Source organism: Pelophylax lessonae (genome assembly GCF_965119305.1).
Source record: "Pelophylax lessonae genome assembly, chromosome: 5".
NCBI classification, from domain to species: Eukaryota; Metazoa; Chordata; class Amphibia; order Anura; family Ranidae; genus Pelophylax; species Pelophylax lessonae.
The window spans coordinates 115,220,133-115,247,475 of record NC_138772.1 but is presented as its reverse complement, the minus strand read 5'-3'; the positions used below and the strand labels follow the sequence as shown (position 1 = coordinate 115,247,475).

Sequence of the window (27,343 nt, the reverse complement as noted above, 5' to 3'; positions counted from 1 at the left end):
TCTTAGCAGGAGGCAGCATTTTACCAACATGGTGGAGCAGTATGTGTGCACACGCCTACATGTAGTGAATGACGGGTCTGCCCCCTTCAACTTCTGGGTCTCCAAATTGGGCACATGGCCTGAGCTTGCCCTTTACGCCTTGGAGGTGCTGGCGTGCCCTGCAGCCAGTGTATTATCTGAACGGGTATTTAGCACGGCTGGGGGCGTTATAACAGACAAGCGCAGCCGCCTGTCCAGAGACAATGTGGACAAGCTCACGTTCATTAAAATGAACCAGGCATGGATCCCACGGGACTTTTCCGTACCTTATGCAGAATAGCAATGGATACCGACCTTACCCACCCATTGTTCCATTTTTGCTCTTTCTCACTCTTTTGGGGTGTACCCTCATTTAAAATTTTTGAAAAGAAGCAGTGTTGGCTACCTCGTCCTCCTCCTCAGGGCCAGATTAATGTAGGGGCTATTGGAGCTGCAGCTCCAGGCCCCTACCTTTTATATAGGCCCCGGGTTGGCCATATTCACTGTTACCGCTCTTCTGTCACTTGTAAACACAGAAGTCTGGCTTCTATGCTCGCTTCCCCAGGCAGCACCCTCAGAACCTCCCCACACAGCGTGAAGGCCGGACAAGGAGGGACAGTTGGCGATGCATGGATGTGTTTATGGGCTTCAGAGACAGCATCCCATGTTGAATTAGGCATGCATGGCTGCACCCTTCCTCCTCTGGGTGCATGGCAAGGCACGGCCCTTAAGGCCCTTCAAAATCCTCAGCACCAAGCCCATGATGCTGTTAATCCGGCCCTGGTCCTCCTCCACCGCCGCTTCCACCTACACCGCCCATAGGTGTGCGCAGCCTATTGCATTAAGGTGTGCACCCCAAAGTTGAAATACACATGCATGTGTTTGCCAGCAGGGAGAGTAATGCATCGGGGCCATGTACCTGTAGGCAAGGAGAAATAGAGCAGAGCAGGTCCCAGGGAGATCTTTCCCATCTCCTCACTGGCAATGCTATGTGCCCTAGGTGATTAGGGTGTGCCCAGGCACACCCAGCACACCCTGTGCGCACGCCTATGTCACCGCCACATCCACCACCACCTCAACCTCCCTCCTACTCCATATGGGCCTCGTCCTTCAGAGATGAAGAAGAACATTGTTTTATTTTTCTGTTTTTTTTTGTTGTTTTAAGTTATTTCCCTATCCACATTTGTTTGCAGAGCACTTGCCATGCTCTTAATTACGTTTTGCTGCCATTTGCAGCACTCTAGCCCTTTCCTTTGGTGTTTTAGAGCCATTTTAGTGCCTTAAAGTTCGGGTCCCCATTGACTTCAATGGGGTTCGGTGTCCGGGAAAAGTTCGGTAAAAGTCCGGGACACGGACCCGGACTTTTTTTTAAAGTTCGGCCGAACCCGTCGAACACGGACATCTAGGTGTCCGCTCAACCCTATCCATATGGCATCCATGGAGGTGGCGATACCTCTCCCATGGTATATATCGTGGCACTGCTCGCGGGACTGAAATGTCCATAGAGGGATAAGACCCCAAACGCCTGTTTGACCTTCCTGATCTCAGGTAAGAGTACATCCCATTTGGGTGTTACTGCCTGCCTTTCACAGTAGAAGGAAGGATTTCACCTACCTTTATTTTGCCCCTTTGAAGCACCTTTATTTCTAGCTCACTACAATGGACTGTTTTCTACCTTGGACATTTGCACTATGAATTGAACATTATTTCAATATTTATATGGGCATTAGAACTATCATGAATTGTTTCTAAGTGCAACACGCTTCCTTTATTATATTGTTTGGTGAAAAATATCACACTATTGTGTTTGCAGCTACTTTGAGTTATAACAGCGCAGTTTCTTTTTGGTTTACTAGATCAGACTGTACAGGTTGTCCAACCAAATCACTCTGAAATACCGTCACCTGTCCGTTTATGTTAGATTATCTCATATTAACTATTGCCTTTGCCTCCATGTATATATTACTGATGTTTTGTTACTGTTGAACTTTAAAGTGGTATTTAACCGAAAAGCAAAAATGTATCAAATTGCAGTAGAGCTGCACGATTAATTGTTAAAAAAATCGCGATCTCGATTCACCCTCCCTCATGATCTTAAAGTGGCATTTCCTCGAATGTATATAGAGCAGAGCTGTTCTCTGCTCACTCATAGCTGTCAAAAAAAAAAAGAGCCTCAACATTGCCAAGGCTGGGAGATAATTATAAACATGTTTTACAATGAATCATTTCATTCTTTTAGATCAAAGGAATGAACTTCCGTCTGTAAGTGCCGGGTCACACTTGCGCGATACGGGAAGGCTGCGAATTTGCAGCCTGTTCCCGCATCGCAAACGCACATCTGGCAGTTCACACGGCCATAAGCGATACGCAGGGGGTGTCAATAAAATGTTAACGACACCCCCAGTTTGATCGCATATCGCAGTGCGATCTGACAGTTCACACACGATCCTGATGCGGCTGGAAAAAAGGGTCATGTACGTGTTTGGTGTGGATACAGTGTGAATTCAGCCATACAAAGTGTATGGCTGAATTTGCATCCGCACCTCCGATCGCATGTAATGAAGGAGCAGTGCTCTCCGAATTACATGCGATCGGCGCACTCGCAGAAATGTGAACTGGCCCTAAGTGAGGGCAGTTTAACCTCCTAAAGACCAAGCCTTTTGCTGACACCTGTGGCCTACAAGTTAAAATCAGTATTTTTTTGCTAGAAAATTACTTCGAACCCCCAAACATTATATATTATATATAATAACAGAGACCCTACAAAATAAAATGGTGATTGTTGCAATATTTTATGTCACACTGCATTTGCGCAGCAGTCTTTCGAATGCAATTTTTTGGGAAAAAATACACTTTAATGATTTAAAAAAAAAAAAAAAAAAACTAAAACAGTAAAGTTAGCCTAATTTTTTTTTAATAATGTGAAAGATGATGTTATGCCGAGAATTGGGAGAGACTCGTGATCTTTATTCTAAGCAAGAAAATTGTGATTCTCATTTTATCCAGAATCGTGCAGCTCTATATTGCAGGTTACCATTTCTTAGAAATGGTGGCTGCTTTCACTTTCTTTTTTAGGCTTTCTTCTATTTTCATCTGGTGACTGGCCAGTAAGTCTGTTGTTTTTCAAAAGAAGCTGCTCTCCAGCAGAATGTATCAGTAAAAAGATGAGGAAAACCATTTAACTCAAGCAGGGGTGCTTACAACGATCAGATTTTATTTATATAAAACCTTCATCCAAAAAGTAAAAAAAAACTCTTACTGTAACTGGGTATGAAGTGTTAGCTGGAGTTTGGCTTTGATTTGTTAGTGTATCTAAATCTGGTAGTACATCTAACACTCCTCCCCTCCACCTGTCCAAAAGTGCCCCTCCCTGTGCTCCTCCCTCCAGCGTGGGGACACTATATAGGAGGTGTATTACTGGGCAGATCACCGCGTGAAAACAGGGAGGGGAAAAAAGAAAACCAATGCAGCCACTACATCTAATGATAGTTAGACTGCAATATAAATGGATTTTTGTAAAATCTTACCGTAAAATCCTTTTCTCTTAGCTCATCGACAGACGTAGTCCTCGGTGATACACCACCTTCGGGTTATGTTACCTCCGCAGGAGCAGGACTAGACAGGAAATTAAAAAGCTCTGGCCACACCCTAGGGGCAGTCCCAGAGGGTATATCCTCTCTCTCTCTGCCTCAGCAAATCAGTTATGTGAAAAAGCAGTGCTTAGAGAATTTAACCCAACCCAACTCCAAAACAGAGGGGCGGGGACTACGTCTGTCGATGAGCTAAGAGAAAAGGATTTTACGGTAAGATTTTACAAAAATCCATTTTTCTCTAGCGCTCATCGACAGACGTAGTCCTCGGTGATACACCACCTTCGGGACGTCCCAGAGCAGTATCACCACTGAGGGGTGGGAAAATGGAAATCAAATCCCAATCTAGAAGGCCCAACCGGTGCCAACTAGAAGTTTACAATGCTCATCCTTAATGATGAGACTCAACAAAAAAATTTTCAAACAGAAAAAAACCCTCGAGGTAGACCACCGGTCTCCTCAAATTGCGGCCTGCAAAACCTTGCGGCCAAATGAGGCATCCGCCGATGCCGTCACATCAATTTTATAGAATTTAGTAAAGGTATGTACCGACGACCAAGTGGCCGCCTTACATACCTGGACCACTGACGCCTGATGGCGAAAGGCCCAGGAAGTACTGAGCGCTCGAGTGGAGTGCGCCCTAACAGGGAACGGAGGACTCTGACCCTTAATAGAATAAGCCTGTACCACCGTTTGTCTAATCCATTTGGCAATGGTCGCGGCAGATGCAGGCAAACCCTTTCTGGGGCCATCCGTGATCACAAAAAGTGAATCCGTCTTACGGAATGATTCCGTAGCTTTCAGGTATACCCTGATTGCCCGAACCACATCCAAGGAATGCAACGCATGTTCCCGATGATGCTTGGGCTGAGGACACAAGGAAGGTAGTACAATATCTTCATTCAGATGAAAATCTGAAACCACCTTAGGAAGAAAAGATGGCTTAGGATGAAGTACTACCTTATCCCTATGAATCACTAGGTATGGGGACTGGCATGATAATGCAGCCAGTTCTGACACCCTGCGAGCAGAAGTAATAGCCACCAAGAAGACCACCTTCTGGGATAAAGTAAGCAAGGGAATCTCCCTGATGTTTTCAAAGGGAGGTTTCTGTAGAACCGACAAAACCAAATTAAGATCCCAGGGCGGTAAGGGCGCGCGGACTGGAGGAGCCAGGTGCCGCACCCCCTGGATGAAATTCCGCACCAAGGATTTGGTAGCTAAAGGTTTCTGAAAGAAGATTGCTAATGCTGAAACTTGACCCTTGATGGTGCTCAAGGCTAGCTTCTGCTCAACCCCTTGTTGCAAAAAGGCCAATATTCGAGACACCGAATAGGTACGTGGAGGAAATCCTAAAGATTCGCACCACGCAATATAAGTCTTCCATGTGTGATAATAGACTTTGCTGGAAGTCGCTTTCCTAGCTTTAATAAGGGTAGGAATGACAGAAGTAGACAAACCTCTGTCCTTCAGTACTTGGGTCTTCAATGGCCAGGCCATTAAAACCAGCGACTGTAAAGCACGAAGGTAAATAGGTCCTTGAGACTACAGACACTCCCTGAGACGAAGTTCCCACGGAACGTCTGCGACTAACCTGTCCAAGTCGGCCAGGCCGGCTTGAAGAGGCCAGCCTAGAATTTCTAGGACCACTGGCGCTGATTGGATCTGAACCAGGCGTCCCTAGAGGTACCTGGCCCCGACCATCCGAGAAAGTCTGGTCGTTTTCTGTTCCCACACATTTATCAGATACCTGATAGTTATCAGGCAAGGTGATCTTTTCTGGTTGAACCTCAGTGACCGAAGTCACCCGACTAGAGGCTACTTGGCCTATCTGGTCAATCAGATCCGATTCCTGTGAGGTATCGGGACTAATCTTAGGAAAAGGTAAAGGAAAAGATCTATACAGGGAACGGTAGCTACCGCTTCCTGTACTAAAATGTTGGAAGGGAAGAATCGCACCGGTAGTAGTGGTTGATGCTCGATCTAATGTCCTGAATACCGGTGAAAACGTCCCCCCACCCTGAAATTGGGTGGGGGCGCACCTTCAGGCTGTGTACTCCTTTACTTCGGGTTTGGCTGGGTTGGTCCTCTGCTTGTCCGACCAGCCCTTCTTGAACCCTCCTGGAGGAGTCTTGCCTTTCCCGGAAGTACCAGCCGGGCGTCCTTTATGGGCGGTAAAGAAAGGTCCTCGCTTGTTGCGAGGTTCCTTAGCTTTTGCAGCCTGTGGCAAAAAAGTACTCTTGCCCCCGGTGGCATCCTTAATGATTTCATCTAGGTTGGCTCCAAATAGACGATTCCCCTGGAAAGGGAGATTGGTCAAAGTCTTTTTGGAACCTAGGTCAGCTGACCAGCATTTTAACCACAGCACACGTCTGAGGATCACTGCTAACTTAGATGCATGCCCTAACAAGGGAGTAGTGTCCAAGGCTGCGTCACAGATAAACCGTAGCCCTTGTATGATCTGTTCTATCAAATCAGATGTCTCCTGGGGAATATCTTTTCCCCTAAGATCTTGGCGTACCATCTTCGCCCATTCTGTAAGTGTCTGGGAAACTAGACCAATAACAATTACTGGTCTAAATGCTGACCCTATCAGAGAAAAGATAGTGCGGGACTCCGCTTCTATCTTTCGATCCACCGGATCCTTAAAGGACGAAGTGTCCTCCACTGGAATAACCGTGGCTTTATTCAGCCTGGAAATAGGCGGATCCACGACTGGTGGTACCGTCCATTTCTTAATGATGGATTCCTCAAACGGATAGCGTCTAGCAATACGCTTGGAAATAGTAAAGGTACGTTTAGAATGTTCCCATTCTCCTTTAATCTGATTTTCGAAACATTTAGGTACAGGAAAAGCCTTCGCCGTCTTGATGGGCTTATTAGACCCAAAAGGCCTCTCTGTTTCAGTTACCTCTGCCGGTAAAGCCTCAAGTTTTAAGGTTTCTTGCACTGCCACAACTAGTGCGTCCACCAATGCTTCTTCCTGAATTATAGCAGGAGAAGAAGCGTCCTCCTCACTGTCTGAGGGGGCTTTACCTGGGATAGCAGCCCTTGCAGAGGAACCTGCAACTGCAGTGACCATCTCTGAATCAGAGTCAGAGGTGTCAGATAGTATAGGGGTAGGCGGGGGTCGCTTCCTTGACCCCCGTCCCTGACAGGCCGCCTCCACCCGAGCCACCATAGACTCCAAAATTGCTGTAAATGACTCTATACTCTGTACACCGGCGGGTCCCGAGGCCCCCTCGAGGGAAACAGGTGGGGGAATCTGTGTGGCAGGGTCCATAATAACTCCAGTTACTTCCTGGATGATATAATTCAAAGTAAAGAAAAACTTTTTTTTTTTTTTTTTTTTTTTTGACCCTCAGCGCCACAAAAAACCCCTTAGTGTTACCTGCTAGGGATCCCTATCGATCGAGAGAGAGAGAGATAGACCCCCAGGCTCACCACTTGATGTTCAGAGTTGAACTGCACAGCTTACAGCGCTGTCTTAGACAAACAGGAAGTCTTTTGGCTGGCTGCCCAGGAAGAAAGGAGGCGGCTCCGCCCCTCTGTACGCCTTCCGGCGCCTCCCCCAAGCTCCACGAGGTGTAGAATCACCTAAAACATGGCCGCCCCCATGCTGGAGACACGAGGCTACGCCAAAATGGCGGCTCGTGCGATCCAGCAAAAAAAAATGGCGGCGGCCTGTGCTGACTAGCGGTGTGCTACAGGCACACAACACTCTCTCTGTATGGGGATATGGCGTGTTTGGCGGTACCGGCCCTGGCGGACCGCATGGCCGTTCGGGAGGCCTGCTATTAGCTGGAGATCTGATTTGGAAGACAGTCTACATGTCCATGGCTTCTGACTGGTAGGTAGCTTATACTTAACCCATAAGATTCCCAGAATGCCACAGATTACATTTTTTAAAACATGTATACAATAGATTGTTAGCTCCCAAACCAAGCCTCCTGGCTTTTTGCACACATAAAATCACACTCAAAGTAGGAGGATTTGTGACATGTTATAGGATAGAAAGAACTCTTTCTTACCATACAGAGAGGGGCCCGCGTTCACCACAAAACCCGTCAGGGAAAAAAGGGGGAACATACTACTCACCATACCGGAACCAGGCGGGCACCAACTCCTGACAGTACCCCTCTCCACCGGGGCGGGAGGGCTGTCGACCGATACGGACGCCGTGACTCATGGTCTTTGGCGTTTCAGCGAGACGTTTAACTCGCGGGTTCAGTCCTTTTAATGGGACTTTGTCGCGGCCGACCCAGCGCGGAGCTATGGCCTGCACGCGCTCGTAGGCTGAACTGGGGTGACCACCGGATCTCAACATCCAGCCCGTCGCCCAGTTCAGCTTTCTTGCTTGAAGATCTCACAGGAACACTGGAGAAAAAAAGCTGTCCAAAAATCCTTTTAGAAAAAAATTCTTGCCAGGACCTAAGATCCCAGCAAGGTATCTAGGTCCTTACTCCTAACTAGACAGAAAATAACTGATTTGCTGAGGCAGAGAGAGAGAGGATATACCCTCTGGGACTGCCCCTAGGGTGTGGCCAGAGCTTTTTAATTTCCTGTCTAGTCCTGCTCCTGCGGAGGTAACATAACCCGAAGGTGGTGTATCACCGAGGACTACGTCTGTCGATGAGCGCTAGAGAAATTACATTTTTGGTTTTGAGTTTAGTACCGCTTTAACAAAGAAAGAAAACAAAATGGCGTACAAGTCAAGTAATTCATGCCACCCAATCGGCAATCATCATTCTTTAATCCTACTGATCAAAACTGAATAATGGTGAAATCTGACAGCTTGCTATGGTTACTGCTTTTTAAACGTCATTTATAAAATAAGGCCCCAATGCCTCAGTCTGATGGAGAATCTGGTAGTTTCTCTTATCACAGTGGAAAGCTAGAAATTATCAGTATTTTATTTACTCCAGACACTCAGTATAAATAACACTGCATAGCCTCAATGGTGATATTGCTGAATATAAAAGGCTTACTTTGTAAGTAACTAAAGAGGTCATGCCTGGACTTGGTACATGCAGAAGAAATACTGCTACTACGATAAAGGACAGCTACTCTAAACAAAGGTACTGTGGCATCTCAGTTCTATAGGCCGCTTAGGCATTTAACATGCATTCAATGAATTCTGGGCAACTATCAATATACATGCTTGGACCTGGGGTTCAACAATGAGGGTTTGCCACTTGTATATAGCATTTACCATAATTCTACAAGCAAACACTCTACTGAAGTGTAGACAGGTAGTCATTGACTTATCTAGAACACAAAGGTAAACTTTACAAGATCGACTCTTCCTAGGTGAAGTCATGATGTTCTCTCACATCCAAGACTTAGCTACAAATTCTTTTCTAATAACTCGTATTGCAAAGTTTTGTACAGTATACAAAAGCATAAACAATATCAAATGAATGTCGAAAAGCCGATGTTTCCTCCAATATAATCATAGACCATAACCTAGGAACCAAGTCAAGAAGAATTTGGCCTAACATTCAGGTTCTGCCTAATAAGCAACCATATGTTTAACCACCTCAATACTGGGCACCTTAACCCCCTTCCTTTCCAGACCAATTTTCAAATTTTAGTGCTGTTGCAATTTGAATGACAATTGCGCGGTTATGCAACGCTGTACCTAAACCAAATTTGTGTCATTTTTCCCCACAAATAGAGCTTTCTTTTGGTGGTATTTGATCACCGTCAGGTTTTTTCTTTTTTGGTGCACAAATAAAAAAAGACTGAAAAGTTTGAAAAAAAAAAGAAAAAGTTTTTTTGTTTAGGTTATAAATTTTGTAAATAGATATGTTTTTTCCTGCACTGATGAGCACTGATGATGCTGCACTGACAGGCACTGATGAGGAGACACTGATGGGGTGGCACTGATGGGCACTGATAGGTAGCACTGATATGCAGCACTGATATGTGGCACTGATATGCAGCATTGGTGGGCACTGATAGGCAGCGCTGATGGGCACTGATAGGCAGCACTGATGGGCACTGATTGGCGGCACTGATGGGCACCGATAGGTGGCACTGTTGGGCGGCAATGATCGGCACTGATGGGTGGCACTGATCGGCACTGATAGGCAGCACTGGTGGGCAATAATGGGCACTGGTGGGCGGCACTGATAGATGGCAATAACGGCACTGGTGGGCAGCACTGATAGATGGCATTGGTGGGCAACACTGATAGGGAGGGCACTGGGGGGCTCTCTGAGCCCTGCTTGCCATCCCTGGTGGCCATGGTGGGCATCCCTGGTGGTCATGGGTGGGCATCCCTGGTGGCTTAGTGGCACCCCTCCCCCCCCAGGGCTGCACTGGTAATCAATATTCTGATTACCAGCACAGACCCCCCCCTGTGATCAGTGATTAATTAGAAATACTCACTGATCACCCCTGCAGCAGCAACGATCATCCCTCTTCTCCTCACTGACAGGATCTGTCAGGAGGAGAAGAGATCGAAGCCGCTACAACGGCTCTATTTACATTACATGACGGCTGTGATTGGACACAGGCAAATCGAGATCGCGCCGCTGCGCGTGCCCGCGGCGGCGCAATCTCTCTCCTTCTGAAGGACGTTCCGGAACGTCCATTCAGAAGGTGGTTAAACACTTAAGCCCCAGCCCTATTTTGGACACTTTTTGTTCACAAGTTAAAACCAGTATTTTTTCCTAGAAAACTACTTAGAACCCCCAAACATTATATATATATTTTTTTTTTAGCAAAGACTCTGGAGAATAAAATGTCAGTCATTGCAATATTTTTTGTCACGCGATATTTGCGCAGCGGTCTTTAAAATGCCTCACATGTGTGGTTTGAACAGCGATTTCATTCGCGGCTCGACTTCCGTATACGGTTTTTTTTTGTGCGCGAGCTAACGGTGAGGGAGGCGGCTAAATTTTTTTTTTTCCTATTTATTTTTTTTTTTTTTTAACTTTATTACAGGTTTTTAAACAAAAAATCTGATCACTTTTATTGCTGTCACAAGCAATGTAAACATCCCTTGTGACACCAATATCTAGTGACAGGTACTCTTTATGGAGGGATCTAAAAGACCCTAGACCCCTCCACTACACTTCCATGTATGCAAAACGCCGAAAACTGCGTTTTTGCATATAGCCCTTTTTTTAAATTTGCCGCTTTTTGCAGCACAGTAACCCGGAAGTGACGTCATGGACGCCGCCTCCGTGTTACGTCATCGGAGACCCGATCAAAGCCGTTTCCGGCATTGATCGGGACTCCATCCAGCCGGCGGACGTGCCAGCTGGGTGCTCGGGGCTCCCGGTGGGATGGGAGCCCCGAGCAAAGTCACGGAAGGCGGCGGGAGGGGGACGTAACGATTGAGCGGCTCCTGAGCCGCATCAGTCGTTACCGACGGAAAGCCGACCGTTGGCTGTTAACCACGGTACCGGGAGGATGCCTCTAGCTAGAGGCATCACCCCGGTATACCCCCGCAAAGTCTGCCTACGTAAATATACGTCGATATGCGGTAAGTGGTTAAGGCAGCCTTTCTCAACCTTTTCAACACAGAGGAACCCTTAAAATAAATTTCTGGTCTTGGGTAACCCTTGCTAAAAATTAAAAATCTACAACTCATGACAAATTAGTGTGATGGTCAGTGGGAAGAATGCTCCTTACTCTTGTCATCATTGGGAAGAATTACCCCATTACAGATAGCTAAAAGGAACAATGGTGTCATTGGGAACTTATCTGAGAGGCAGAAATCGCCCATTGCTCAGGGAACCCCTAGCAACCTCAGGAGGAACCCTGATAGAGAAACCCTGGTTTAAGGCTATGAGCCTAGAAGTATCAGAAACAGGTTACAAATTTGTATAAAAATTAAAATAAATTTGGAAATAACATTTCAATAAACCAAAGGTCACCCATTGCCAAGTACATGGAGGTATGGCTACAAATTCAGGCTCATTTTTCTATGGAGAAGAGAGGGAATGGTCTCAGAGTATAATGGAAGTAAGGCCTCATGTACACTACAGCTGCTAAACTGAAGTTTGGGAGCAGTTGGGCGTTTTTTCCAGCAGACCCTTAACTCTCCTCTAAGTTATCTTATCTGTACATGTACACTTAGGGCTCTTTCACACGGTCCGCCTCCGTAGGCGGATCCGTGCTGCTCAGCAGGGATCGATCCGCCGATCCCTGCTGAGCCGGCAGATGACCGCTCTGTCTCCGCTTGCAGTCCGGAGAGGGAGGTGTCACAGCTCCCGCTGCTCTCTATGGGGGATCGGATGAGAGCGGACCGTCTGTCCGCTCTTATCCGATCCGATCCCTGAATGGATGGAAAAATAGGGTTTCCATCCGTCCAGATTTCACGGACAGGATCGGATACGGATGGCAGCGGGTGTCAACAGACATGTCTCCGTTGACATCCGCTGCCCCATAGAGCTGCATGGAGGATCCGATCAGATCCGCCTAAAAAACTGACAGGCGGATCTGATCGGATCGCCCTGGTGAAAGAGCCCTTAGTCGTTTATAGTAGTTTAGAGGCAGTTGAAGTTACTCAGAACTGTAGTTTACTGGCATTTCAAATACCAAAGGCTTGTAACTGCAGTAAACCTCGTTTACGTTTATAAGAATTTTATCATACTTTTGATGATTTTTGAACATATAAAAATGTTGAAAAAACACAAAGTTCACCACATGCTGTTGCCTGCATCAATGAATGAGTCCAGTAGCAACAAACTCTGGTCCTCATGGTGTGTATTGTTAGAATTTTTTTTTTTTGGGAGGGTGCATGTGATCAGCACAGGGCCAATTAGCACTGTCCAGACAAAGTCAGGTGTCCTGCGGCCTTATAGGACAGTAGAGAATGAAAACTACTCCTACAAGCTTTAACCAGAGCTCATCCGGACACTGACAGAAGCCACAAAACTGCTATTTACTGCTGATGAGAAAAGGTATTTAGTAGAGCTGCACGATTAATAGTTAAAAAATCACAATCTCGATTCACCCCCACTAACGATCTTAAAACAGCATTTCCTTTTTTCATACAGAGCTGTTCTCTGCTCACTCATCGCTGTCCAAAAAAAAAAAACATTATCAACATTGCCAAGGCTGGGAGATAACTGTAAACACAATGCTTTAGAGCCCATTCACACTAGTGCGACTTGTCAGGCGACTTGTCAGCCTGACAAATCGCGCTCCCTCGCGGTCCATTGACCAATACAGGACCCGTTCTAATAGGAGCGATAAAAGAAAAAGGGTCCTGTACTATTTCGGGGCGACCTCGGAGCGACTTGCATAGACTTCCATTATGTGAAGTCCCTGCAAGTCTCTCCGAAGTCGTGGTGCATGGTAATGCACAAGTCGCCTCCGAAGTAGTAAGGAGTGGTGTCGCACTAATGTGATTCTGCCCACGATCCGGAAATCATTGCAAATCGCGGGACGCCTGTACGATGCCCGTGATTTTCAATGGCACCCCAAACGCTGTGCGATGTTGCTGCGATTTCCGCCTGCTGACAGGCAAACAGAATCGCGGGACGCATGACGCCCAAAAAAGGTACAAGAGCTTCTTTGGGGCGTCATGCGTCCCGCGATTTTGTTTGTGCGATGTTACCGTGATTCGGCAGGCGCAAAATCGCGGCAACGTTGCACAGCGTTTGGGGTGCCATTGCAAATCACGGGCAACGCACAGGCGTCCCACGATTTACAATGATTTCCAGATCGTGGGCAGAATCGTGATGATCCTGCCCGCGATCTGCTACGCCCACATGTGAACGTAGCCTCAGATCAAAGGAATTAACTTCTGTCTGTAAATGAGGGCAGTTTAACCTCTTAAAGACCAAGCCTTTTTCTGAAACTTGTTGCTTCCAAGTAAAAAATCTGTATTTTTTTGCTAGAAAATTACTTAAAACCCCCAAACATATATATATATATATATATATATATATATATATATATATATATATATATTTAGCAGAGACTTTTTGTGCAGGGGTACTTACCTTACTTCCTTCTTCCTCCCCGCGGCGAGTCGTCACTTCCTGGCTTTTGCAATGATTCCTGGGAGCTGAACGTCATCGCTCCCAGGAATCAATGCGCCTGCACCGGCCCCGACGTCACTTCCGGTGCCGCAGCGTCATCCCTGCACAGCTTCTGGGCATGCCCAGAAGCTGTTTTGCAAGGTATGATGGCGCCTGCACCGGAACTGACGTCGGGGCCGGTGCAGGCGCATTGATTCCTGGGAGCGATGACGTTCAGCTCCCAGGAATCATTGCAAAAGCCAGGAAGTGACGACTAGCCGCGGGGAGGAAGAAGGAAGTAAGGTAAGTATATTTTCTTCTAAACGAGGTAAGTAAAAAAAAAAAAATTGCGATTATCCATTTGTTTTTCAGGTGACCCGGAGCGAGAAGATGGAGGTAAGTATAATTTTAGGGTGGAACTCCACTTTAACAGTTTTTATTACCACCATTATTTTTTTTTTTTTTTTTTTTAACAACAATTTATTGAATCTTGTCAGAAAATACAAAGAAATAACATCTCTGCATTACCACCATTATTAATAGATAAGCAGCCAGACCTCTTAGTATTGCATATTAATTCCCACTTACTGCATGTTGAAATTAAAACACATATGTTTTAGGGACTGCGCAAAATATATTCCTTGCTGGGTACATGTCATCCCTATAGGACAATAAACAAACTATGGAATTTACCAACTGCAACAATATGCTATAACAAATACTTTCCAATCAGGGTTCAGTTTTCATGGTCATGATTACACTAAACTGTTATACGCTGATCAGCCATTGTGGATTGCCAGAAATCTGAGCTAACAGCAGATGTGTTGCTAGATATTGAAAAAATAAATTCCACTTAGACAGTAGCTTGGAAACAAATAATGCTCTCTTCTATCTGATCTTCAATTAGAAATATAAAATAATATAACAACCTCTGCTTTCCATTCCTTCCAAGACTCTACATGAAACAGATGTACATCCCACTGCCAGCGACAGGTTCATATTGTCACAACAAGGGTGTCGGACCTTCCTTAGAGACACACTTACCTCATTAATGTCAACATGACCATAGGGAGGTTTCCGGTGGCGATACATCCAGAATGCCAGGAGTATGGCCATAGACAGGCCAGCAATGGGAAGCAGGGAATACACCAGAATGTTCAAGACTGACACTGGCTGCTGAGTATTTGGATCAAATGTTTCTGAAAAGATAAAATAATAAAGGATGCATATAAAACATGTATCTAGAATTGTTGTTTAAAAGACATTTATTTTTATTTTTTTTAACGGATTCTTATTTAGAGGAGCTAAACTGAGGTCTATATTGAAAAAAAAAAAAAAAAAAAAGCATTTAAAGCTGTTGTTTCTACCTCTACAATTAGGCTACATGTACACGGGACATTTTCAAAAGTCCTTTGAACGCTGGAATTTAACAGCTATGTAAAGGACGTTTAAAACCTCCGTTGTGTCACGTTTGCGGCATTTAGCGGACGTTTGCAGATCCGTTTTTAGAGGTCAAAAAATCATTCCCCTTTAAACAGGAAAAACGCAAGCGCTAAACGCGGGTGATCATGTTCGGTCGCGTTTTGCGTTTGAAACGCCGGTAAACACACGTTCTGAACATCCTGAACGCAAATAATTGCTTTCCAAAAAACGACACTGAACTCAACTGCCTCTAAATGACTGTAAACGACTCAGTGTACATGGACAGATAAGATAACATAGAGGAGGGTTCAGGGGCTTCTGAAAAAACGCCCAACTGCTCCTAAACGTCCGTTTACAAGTTGCAGTGTACATGAGGCCTTAAGTCCTATTCCAGGAAACGAGTCAAGCAGACTGTATATGATGGGCAGTGGACGATGAAGCAACGTTTTACTGAAACAATGAATACTGCAATAGTGCGGCCTACATGTTTTTAAAAGGTTCATCCAGAAGTTGTTTGAGGTCCTTGAGCAGTGGAGGATTAGTCTCCTGTTTGATGCTGGCTTAGATCCAGCACCAAAGTCACTCTCCAGACTCCGCAAGGGGAGACCACTAACATCTTTGCTAGTCTTTTAGGAACCACTGACACCAATGTGCTTTTTAGGCATCAGTAAGATACAGGGGGCATTCTTTCCAATAACCATCAGTGTAAATGGGTATTACCCCACTGTCAAGGAGACACTACCTTGCTTACCAATAAAAGGGGTCCCCTTCTCCCACTGACCAGTAATCTAAGAGGAACCTTATCCCAATAATCACTAGTGTAAGAGCCGGTTCACACTGGGGCGACTCAAAGTCTCCCCGACTTTGAGCCGCCCCGTGCAGCACGACTTCATCGCGGCTTGCAAACGACTTCTATAATAGAAGTCAATGCAAGCCGCTCCGATGTCGCCCCAAAGTAGTGCAGGAACCTTTTTTTAAGTCGGTTCGGCTCGCTTTTGTGCTTTTCCACTGCTGGTACCGCATGGTATGGTGTAGGAACGGTTCGGTACAGTACGGCGGCGCTTTTCCACTGCATGGAACCGAACGGTACGGCTCTCAAAAACAGTACCTACTCGAATGTGGTTCCAAGAGGTACCATACCCGGTACCATATCCCACAATCCTTTGCATGCAGTCACTACTAGCCACTGATTGGTCAGAGAATCCCACCCACCCCGTTGTTATCCCACCCACTTAACTTTAGTACTACTTTAGTGGAAAAGCAAACCATACCGTACCGTACCGAACCGAACCGTTCCAACACCGTACCATGCGGTACCAGCAGTGGAAAAGCAAACTGGGCCAAGCAGGGCCGAGTAGAGCCGAGCCGGTACTTGCAGTGGAAAAGTGCCATAAAACTACAGTCATCCATTGCAGCTGATGGCTTGTAGCTTGTAATGAACCACCAGGGCGCTGATAAGCGCTGTAGGTAGTTCACTGCTGCTTCCTGTTATTCACGTACGAGGTGCAGGCAGACAGCTACACTGACCGTCCGTAAGAGCCTGAGGTAGCACCTGCAATGTCCATTTATTTATTTTTTTAGAAAGGTGAACTTATCCTTTAAATTCATTATTACTGAAAATAACTCTGGTGTGTAGAGCATAGGGTTTGAAACCAGTTCCAAGTTTCAAATACAACATGATCTTTCCTTTTTTAATACTATATCTACAACCTACAGATCTAGTTTTTGTATTAAGAGCTTGTATCATTTTAGCTGGGGTTCCCTGAAACCTGAAAATTATTTTACGTTTATATAGTAAAAGTAAAAAATAAAATGAGAAAGGCTGCAATTATCGGACAACAGGCTCTCTCAGAAGCACTCCAACAATGGGTTATTTTAATTAAAATACATTTTGGAAAACAAATAAATCTGTAACCAATTACAAATTACTTTAAATTTTTTTTTATTTTTTATGCAAACACAACAAAAACAATTTGGAATACAAAATTTCTTTTACATTGGCAACATGTGCTCTTTGCACAACCGTTTCATGTCCATCTTCAGTTAGTTAGGCAAATATCTGTTTTTCTTTTTATTTTGTTGCAATTTTTAACTGCTGTAAAAGGTCACCTACTCAGTATTTTCAAAAATGTCCAGACTACTGGTAAAGGTCATTTACTCCATATTTTCAACAATGTCCAGATTACAAGGCTCAGCACATTGGCACTTACACTGAGTGATCTGCTGCAATGGACAGAACAAGCTCCCCAGGGAATGAGTGTGCTGGGTCTTAATAGGAATCTGTGCTCTTCTGATTTATGTTTGCATTGAGTCTCTGGCATGAGACCAACACATGGGACCTTGCATCCATAGAAGGCACAAAACAATGTAATGCAAGTTTTCCAGGGTATGGAGGGTCTGGAAAGTAAATCATCCGACAACCCCAAACTCACCCTTACCATGGTGGCACAAAATTGCTTGTATTCAAAGAGGGAGAGAGACAGAGATTTGTTAAAGGTTAAGTGAACAATGAAAACTGGCTTTACAATGCTAGTCAGAGTGCTGGCCACTATGAAAAGTTTCTGTGGATAGTGAGGATGATTTGCTAAGTATTTTTCTTAAGCTGATCCAGAGAACGTGTGCTTGCTTAAAGAAAGTCCCACCATACACATCTTCTGTTCCTCCTGTCCCTCAGGGGACAAAGTGCAAGTGACAATAACAGCCATAAAGATCTTGAGAACTGGTCAGTGTTTCTTTTCTCAAGCAGAGATAATGGCCCAGACTCAACAGACCAGCAGGTAAGCTTCAACAGGAGACTTCTATAAGTCAATCAAGTTCAAGGAATACGTTTATTTTTTAGAAATGTTCTAGAGCTATGTATTTGAAATCAGCACAGTTTCTATTGATCACTTTGATGTATTTGTATTTACATCAGCCTCTCTCAACCATTTTACCCCAGAGGAACCCTTGAAATAGTTTTCAGGTCTTGGGAAACCCTTGCAAAAATCAATACATCAGGGGTCAATGGGAAAGTTGCCTCTTACATTCGTGGCCAAGGAATACGTCCCCCTCACGGTGGTAGTCAGATTGCCCTCTTTACACACAGCTAGAACGATTACTGGTGTCAAGCAGATGGCTTTGTCAAGTGGCATTGGACCCAGAACAATGCTGGCATCATAAAACGGAAGGTCAGGCCACCATAGCTCAAGGAATTATTGGCAACCTTTTTGAGGAAACCTGGTTAAGAAATGAGGATTTATTTACTCCACTCACATAGACATATATTACAAGTTAAAAAGGTACAACCTTGTGAGCCATGATCGAATGTGCAAAGTTGTAAAAGCTGCCATTTTTTATTCTAACCAAACTTTAGCTGAACAACATTGCCCATTGCTGAGATAAAGACATCAATCCCCAGTCAATTTTTCCTTTCCTAAAGGATAAGTTCACCTTTTGGAACATGTTACACCCCTGATTTCCAGGGGGACCTTCTCTACCCACACAATCTAAAGAAAACGTGGCCATGCAGGGCTTCGCCCACATCATCTATTCACAGAGTTCTGTGAATGGGAAAACTACAAGTCCTGACAGCTTTTGCGGCTGATGGCTTGTAGTTCTCAATGAACTATCAGGGTGCTGTTGAGCCCTCTAATAGTTCAATGAGCTTCCTGTAAGAGTGTAACTGCCTGCCCATAGCCGAGGTATAGGCAAACCGCTACACAGACAGTCTGTAGAATTGTGGCATTACACCCACGATCTGCGGATTGTGGGTGAAATGCTGTACACAATCCCAAAAAGAAATAAATGCATATTTTACCTTCAGGAAAATGTGCATTTATTAATTTTTGTAAAAGTGAACGTATCCTTTAACTTCTATCATGTACAGTAGGTTTAGCTGTTTTTTTTGCCCATGTTGAGATTTTTCCACTTTTCCTGTCCCAGTGACAATTGTCACCAAGGGACCCATGCCAGCTAAATACAAAAGCTCAAAAGTAGCACAATAGTGCAGTCTGTGCCACATAAGGGAGTAATGCAATAATGGTGAGCTACCAAGAATCAGCACAGAGTAGAGTGATTCTTCCTCGTGCAGCCCTTATGCTTGTTTGATTATGGTTAAAAAGGGATGTATGGGGATTACTGCTGTGCAGGTCCTTAAAGTGGTAGTAAAGTCTCTTTTACAATATAAAATATTGTGCCCCCTTGCAGGTTTAAGCCATAATGTACTAGTACATTATGGCAGACTTACCTAAAAACGGAGCCCTCCAGCAATGTGCTGCCAGGGCTCTCTCTGATGCTTCCATCCTCACTCGGTCTTTGTTCCGGGTTCCACATCTCTGGCCGCTTGACCTGGCAGGCTGATGGGACGTCACTCCTGCGCATGTAAATATGGTCCGACAGGCAGGGGAGACATGTATGAGAGAAAAGACCTCTAGGGTCTTTTCTGTTCTAAAAAGCCTGCCTATCAACAGATTTGAACAATTCTAACTTTACTACCACTTTAATAGAGGATTATGGTGTAGTACCACAACTGTTAAGAGCACAATGCAGTATAGGTGTTGTTTTAGGGTGCAGAAAGGGGATGTGTATAGCAGAGACAGTAAGATAGAGAACAGGATGTTTTGCATCATTGCTATGCCAGGAAAGGTATGGGTATGGCAATGAAGGGGCAGTAAACGGAGGGTCTTGGCAGTAAAATAAAGAAGAACTGGTTATTGCAAGGAGAACGGGCAGTAGAGGGTAGCCCAGTTCCAAAATAAACGCTGAGCTTCATACAGAGGCGTAACCAGAACCTTCAGGGCCCCGGTGCAAGAAACCATGAAGGGCTCCCCGGACCCCTGGCAGGGGCCCTTCCCTTCAAGTCTGGGACTCTTCCCACTGATCCTAGGGCCCTTTCACAAGTTCTGCAGTGGGCCCCCTTCCTGCCATCTTGGGGCCTCCCCACTGTGGTGGAATGCCAAGTGTGACCTTTGCGATCCTGCTAGTTCATCCACTGGTAGTTTTTATTTTTTGGTATTTTAATAATAATAATAAAAATAATGTCCATTCAGAAAAGGAAGGAGCTGGTAAATTACATATTTACCGACCCCTTCCTTGTTCTCTATTGTGATATCCTATCCATGTGTACAGGGGAACCAGACAGGCCCCCTGGAGTATGGGGCCCGGTTGCAATTGCAACCCCTGCAACCCCTGTAGTTACGCCCCTGGCTTCATAGATCTATGGCTGCAACACCTCTACAGAAATCAAAACAGTTTTGGCATGCGATACTAGTTATTTTTGTTTGAGGTTATCCTTCACGGTATGGTTTATAATAGTGCCTATGGATTACTGCACACATCATGATTGTCCTTCTCAGCATCTTACTGCTAACAGCCCAAGTAAATACCAATCACAGGAGAGAACTTAATGTGAAATGTAGTGGCTCTGCCATGAAACATCAAAGTACATTCACAAATAAGAACAAGGTGTTTTAAAATTGACTTTTCTTGTGCAGATCATTTGTTATCAGCCAAGAGAAGGAGCTTTGTGCCTTGAAAGCTTGCTATAATTTCCACTGCAGTTATCCATTAAACGTTTTAACCTTTTGGTATTTTGACAAAATGGACAGTTCTGGATCTATTCCACAGCAAAAAAGGAACCCACATTTCAGCCTGATATTCAAGAAAAAATAAAAATATAAAGATAATTTGATTGAAACCAATGGGCCAAATCAATTTTCTTCTTACGTGGTAAACATTAACAAATAAAAAAGTTTGCTAAACCTGTCCCTATATTTCTAGATAAAGGTTGTGGTATTCTGCATTACTGGGACTCTGAATGGGAGAGATTTTCCTTTGTTTGGTTAAGGTCACTTTCACTGTGGGCACAGTGTGAGAAATGCTGATGTGGAGCTATCCCCAGCACCGTGTATAATGAAAGCCTCTTGGATTCTGTATAGAAAAGTTAATGATTGAATGCCTTTTCTTTGGTGACAAGGTGCCATCTGTTCACTATTTTTTTTTTCCTTTCAGGAAATTTAAAGGGAATGCACCAAGGAAACTTTTCTTCCAGGCAGGATGTGAATTAAACCATATCTGTCATCCATACGCAATAGAGGATGCCATTTTGGCCTTTATATAAGACTGGGCAATTGAAACTGTTTATATTACAAAATAATGCATAATTGCCGTCAGTGAAAAACGCAAATCAAAACAACTAGAAGATCCGGTAGATATAGGCTGTTGAATTTATATATAAACTGTAACTTTTACCTTACCAGTTTAGCTTTATCTCTTTCTTGCCTCTACTGTCCCTACTAAAGCAGTGGTCTCCAAACTGTGGCCCTTGGGCCAGATGTGGCTATTTGCTTGCCTTTATCCAGTCCTCCAGGCATTATTCCTGCCACTGACACCAACAATGGGGCACTATTCCTTCTATTGACCCCAATGATGGGGCACATTTGCTTTCACTGACAACCAAAATGGGGCACTATTCCTTCCACTAACACCAACTATTTCTACCCTAATACCAATGATAGGGCATTATTTCCTCCCACTGGTCACAGTCTGGCCCCCCTAAAGCTTGGAGGACAGTAATCTGGCTTTGTTTACAAAGTTTGGAGACCCCTGCTCTAAAGTATGAATTCAACATAAAAAGGCTAAATACAAATTAAATGACTATTTTCACCATCACTTGACTGCCACCAGGTTTTCCCCTTTGTGAATGGGCAGGGGTAGTAGGCATGTCTGAAGTTGAAGCAACACTCAGTAAAGCTGCGGCTATAGAAGGGTCTTCAGCTCTCAGCATCCCTAGCTGTTCTTCCCACTGCTGTGACCAGGTAGTGGCAGCTGCTTAATGACCCATGACACTCTTTGCTATCAGAAGTGTGAAATATAGAGCCACATAAAGATGCTGTCAAGACACTAAAAGTGTTTATTACCCCCAACATTTTATATTTCTGATATGTGCCTCCTGTACCATGTACAAACCCAATTCCAAAAAAGTTGGGACACTGTGCAAATTGTGAGTAAAAAAGGAGTGGACTAATTTACAAATCTCAAACTTTTATTCTATTCACAATATAATATAGATAACATATCAAATGTTGAAAGTGAGACCTTTTGAAATTTCATGCCAAATATTGGCTCATTTTGGATTTCATGAGAGCTACACATTCATAAAAAGTTGGGACAGGTACCAATAAGAGGCCGGAAAAGTTAAATGTACATATAAGGAACAGCTGGAGGACCAATTTGCAACATGATTGGGTATAAAAAGAGCCTCTCAGAGTGGCAGTGTCTCTCAGAAGTCAAGATGGGCAGAGGATCACCAATTCCCCCAATGCTGCAGCGAAAAATAGTGGAGCAAAATCAGAAAGGAGTTTCTCAGAGAGAAATCGCAAAGAGTTTGAAGTTATCATCATCTACAGTGCATAATATCATCCAAAGATTCAGAGAATCTAGAACAATCTCTGTGCGTTAAGGTTCAAGGCCAGAAAACCATACTGGATGCCCGTGATCTTCGGGCCCTTAGACGGCACTGCATCACATACAGGAATGCTACTGTAATGGAAATTACAACATGGGCTCAGGAATACTTCCAGAAAACATTGTTGATGAACACAATCCACCGTGCCATTCGCCGTTGCCAGCTAAAGCTCTATAGGCCAAAAAAGAAGCCATATCTAAACATGATCCAGAAGTGCAGGCGTTTTCTTCTGTGGTCAGACGAATCAAAATTTGAAGTTCTTTTTGTAAAATTGGGACGCCAGGTCATCCGAACTAAAGAGGACAAGGACAACCCAAGTTGTTATCAGCGCTCAGTTCAGAAGCCTGCATCTCTGATGGTATGGGGTTGCATGAGTGCATGTGGCATGGGGCAGCTTACACATCTGGAAAGGCACCATCAATGCTGAAATGTGTATCCAAGTTCTAGAACAACATATGCTCCCATCCAGACATCGCCTCTTTCAGGGAAGACCTTGCATTTTCCAACATGACAATGCCAGACCACATACTGCATCAATTACAACATCATGGCTGTGTAAAAGAAGTATCCGGGTACTGAAATGGCCAGCCTGCAGTCCAGATCTTTCACCCATAGAAAACATTTGGCACATCATAAAGAGGAAGATGCAACAAAGAAGACCTAAGACAGTTGAGCAACTAGAAGCCTGTATTAGACAAGAATGGGACAACATCCCTATTACTAAACTTGAGCAACTTGTCTCCTCAGTCCCCAGATGTGTGCAGAGTGTTATAAAAAGAAGAGGGGATGCCACACAGTGGCCATGTCCCAACATTTTTGAGATGTGTTGATGCCATGAAATTTAAAATCAACTTATTTTTCCCTTAAAATGATACATTTTCTCAGTTTAAACATTTGATATGCCATCTATGTTGTATTCTGAATAAAATATTGACATTTGAAACTTCTGCATCATTGCATTCTGTTTTTATTCACAATTTGTACAGTGTCCCAACTTTTTTTGGAATCAGGTTTATACTTGTATGAGAAAGTCTCTTTTCTTGTATTTGGATTTGCTTATCCTTTTCCAATGCATCAAGAGGAACCTTTACTTATTCATTTTGTCAACAGACTACATGGTTTTGAAGTAGTAATTTCTCTTTAGTCATATACTTTGGAGGCTTGATTTCATAATGGGAATTGAAATATGAATAGTGCAATGAACAGAAGTCATCTTACACATTCATGGCTATAGTAGATGGTAATTTAGGTGGTTGAATACTGTTCTCTAAACCTCATTGTTGCAGTCTGATGTAGTTATTTGTTTCATGGCCAGCTGTGTATAATTGTATGCGCTTGTATGGAATATATGGCACATAAGCCTTAGGTAAAAATGCAGTAGGCACTGCTACACTTTTTTTCTGACCTTTTTTTGGGGTCTCTTTAATACAAGTCCGGCTTGGAAAGCTAATTCCAAAATGCACACACAGCTATTGTTCCCTGTGCAGGGTTGGACAATTGCCAAGTGCCAGGTGGCTAATGTACCTAAAATCCATCTGGATGCTACAATTTTTCTGAGACTTTCCTACTGTTGCCACCTTCCCCTCCTTTTCTTTGTCCAATTTTATTAACTATTGCAGTTTTTAATCTACAAAGCAGTAATTATAATATGCGGTTTGTAACACAGATTACAAAATAGAAAGACGGGTGTCAGTCTTTCCCTGAATAGTTTCAAATTCCAAACTTATGATAATAAGGTCAAATCACTAAACTGCATTCGTTATTTAAAAGGGGTTTATTTTCCCTAATTTATTTATTTTCCTCAAAATAGTCAGTTCCAATACATAGTGTACACATTATCTCCCAAAAGTGAGTACACCCCTCACATTTGTAAATATTTTATTATATCTTTTCATGTGACAACACTGAAGAAATGACATTTTTCTACAATATAAAGTAGTGAGTGTACAGCTTGTATAACAGTGTACATTTGCTGTCCCCTAAAAATAACTCAACACACAGCCATTAATGTCTAAACCGCTGGCAACACCCCTAAGTGAAAATGTCCTAAGTGGGACCAAAGTGTCAATATTTTGAATGGCCACCATTATTTTCCAGCACTGCCTTAATCCCCTTGGGCATGACGACATCACAGAGCTGGTGGATGTTCGAGACTTTGTGTCCCCCCCCCCCCTTCTGTTTTATGATGCCCCACAGATGCTCAATAGGGTTTAGGTCTGGGAGACATACTTGACCAGTCCATCACCTTTACCTTGAACTTCTTTAGCAAGGCAGTGGATGGTGTGGACGCCTATGTGAGATGTTTGCAGTTCCATCTTTGTTAATTTTTTATATTACTTTTGCTACAGTATTCTGATTGATAAGGAACGCTTTGCTGATCTTCTTGTAGCCTTCACCTTTCTTGTGTAAAGGAATTATTTTCTTTCTTAGGCCTTGTGACATTTTTTTTTCATGTGGTGCCATTGCTGACAGCATGAAATGGGAAGGGGTTTTCTTTGTTAAAGGGATTCTAAAGTCTTGCGTTTTTTTCCATTAAAATATCAAACATTTTTTACTTACCTCCTCTGTGCAGTTGGTTTTGCACAGGGCAGACCGGATCCTCCTCTTTTCGGGTCCCTGGCTGGAGTTCCTGGCCCCTCCCTCCTGTTGAGTTCCCTTAGCAGCTTGCTATGGGGGCACCCGAGCTGAGCTGCAGCTCTGTGTATCCAGTCAGACATGGAGCTGTCATTTGACCCCCGCCCCCTCTCTCTTCTGGTTGGCTGAGTTTAATTGACAGCAGCAGGAGCCAATGGCGTCGTTGTTGTGTCTCAGCCAATCAGGAGAGTGTGTCCCGGACAGCTGAGGCACTTGTGGACATCGCTGCATAAAGATGGGGCTCAGGTATTAGGGGGGCTGCAGCACACAGAAGGCTTTTTATCTTAAAGCATAGAATGCATTAAGATAAAAAACCTTGTGACTTTACAACCCCTTTAAGTAACATCCTTTTTTAATCAACTGTCTGCTGGACACCTGTTTAATGAATAATTAGACTCAACTGAAGTTGAATTTTTGTTGATTAGGATTTTGTTATCTAAAATTTAGCTTTGCTCCGAAGACTTTCATTCAGGTGTATTCATTTTTGCAACATGGTCTTGACTAAATTTGTTAGGAAAAATACTTGTGTGTGTGCAAATTCAAAATCTTGGTTGCAATCAATGGCCCACATTTGTGGGAGTATTTTGTAGTACAGTGTCCCATAGAAAGTGTTGATTCTGAAAGGAAAGTAAAGGTTTTCTGACAAATCTATTACTCATTTATGCTGAGCATTCTATGTATGTATGCATGTATATATATATATATATATATATATATATATATATATATATATATACACATACACACACATATACACATATATATACACATATACACACACACACACCACCATATTACCAAAAGTATCGGTACACCAGCCTTTACACGCATATGAACATAAATGGCATCCCAATCTGTAGGGACTCTGTAGGGTTGGCCCACCCTTTGCAGCTATAACAGCTTCAACTCTTCTGGGAAGGCTGTCCACAAGGTTTAGGGGTGTGTCTATGGGAATGTTTGACCATTCCTCTAGAAGCACACTTGTGAGGTCTGGCACTGATGTTGGATTAGAAGGCCTGGCTCAAATTTATCCCGAAGGTGTTCTATCAGGTTGAGGTCAGGACTGCATGCCAGTCAAGTTCCTCCACCCCAAACTCAGTCATCCATATCTTTATGGACCTTGCTTTGTGCACTGGTGTACAGTCATGTTGGAACAGGAAAGGACCATCCCCAAACTGTTCCCACAAGGTTGGGAGCATGGAATTGTCCAAAATGTCTTGGTATGCTGACGTCTTATGAGTTCCCTTCACTGAAACTAAGGGGTCAAGGGGCCAAGCCCAACACCTGAAAAACAACCCCACACTAAAATCCCCCCTCCACCAAATGATTATGGACCTTGCTTTGTACACTGGTCCAAAAGACCTGGATGAGTGAGTTTCAGGTGGAGGAACTTGACTGGCCTGCACAGAGTCCAGACCTCAACCAAATAGAACACCATTGGGATGATTAAAAGCGGAGACTGCAAGCCAGGTCTTTTCGTCCACATCAGTGCCTGACCGCACAAATAAGCTTTTGGAAGAATGATAAAACATCCTCATAGAAACACTCCTAAACCTTGTGGACAGCCTTTCCAGAAGAGTTGAAGCTGTTATAGCTGCAAATGGTGGACCAACTCAATATTAAACCCTACATACCAAGACTGGGATGCCAATAAAGTTTGTCTGAACTAATACTTTTGCCAAATAGTGTGTGTGTGTGTGTGTGTGTGTGTGTGTGTGTGTGTGTGTATAAAGTTTTGGTTGAGGCCCACACAGGACTTGTCAACAGGAGAACGTCATGCCGCACGCATACGTGTCACATGTTTTTGCTGTATTACATAGACGTCAAGTTGCCTATTTCAGAACTGCAGTTTTTAGGTCTACGGCAATTATGAAGGTGTTCTCTTTTTCATGCCAGGCTTTTTATTAAAAAATATGGCAAGATCCCTGGGTGGGCAGAAATGCCAAATATGACAATGTGGGTAGGATCAGACCTAAGAATGATGAAGTGCACAAAACGTCACAGAGATTTCCACAAGTTTGAGAAGACAGCATAAGATTTTAGATAGGATCCAACACCTGTAACTGAAACATCACGTTTGGGCTGAAGGATCTTTCAAAATTAAATGCATAAAAATTATTTTACTGGTACGTACGGAGGTAAAAAGTACACTTGAGATTTCCTAAGAGGTCCACTGCAACTGAGTTAACATTCCAGAATAACTTATAGGAGTTTAAACCAAAAAAAAACAAAGCCTTTTTATAAAACTTGAC

The 27,343-nt window shown here is 43.8% G+C and overlaps 1 protein-coding gene across 1 annotated transcript in view; it reads right to left on the bottom strand.

The window, feature by feature from the left end:
* ACVR2B (activin A receptor type 2B) overlaps positions 1–27,343 on the bottom strand; it is a 316,863-nt gene that overhangs the window by 75,165 nt on the left and 214,355 nt on the right. The window contains exon 4 of the mRNA XM_082259197.1: positions 14,636–14,790. Coding sequence (XP_082115323.1) covers positions 14,636–14,790 — 155 coding nt within the window. The remainder of the gene's footprint in view (positions 1–14,635; positions 14,791–27,343) is intronic.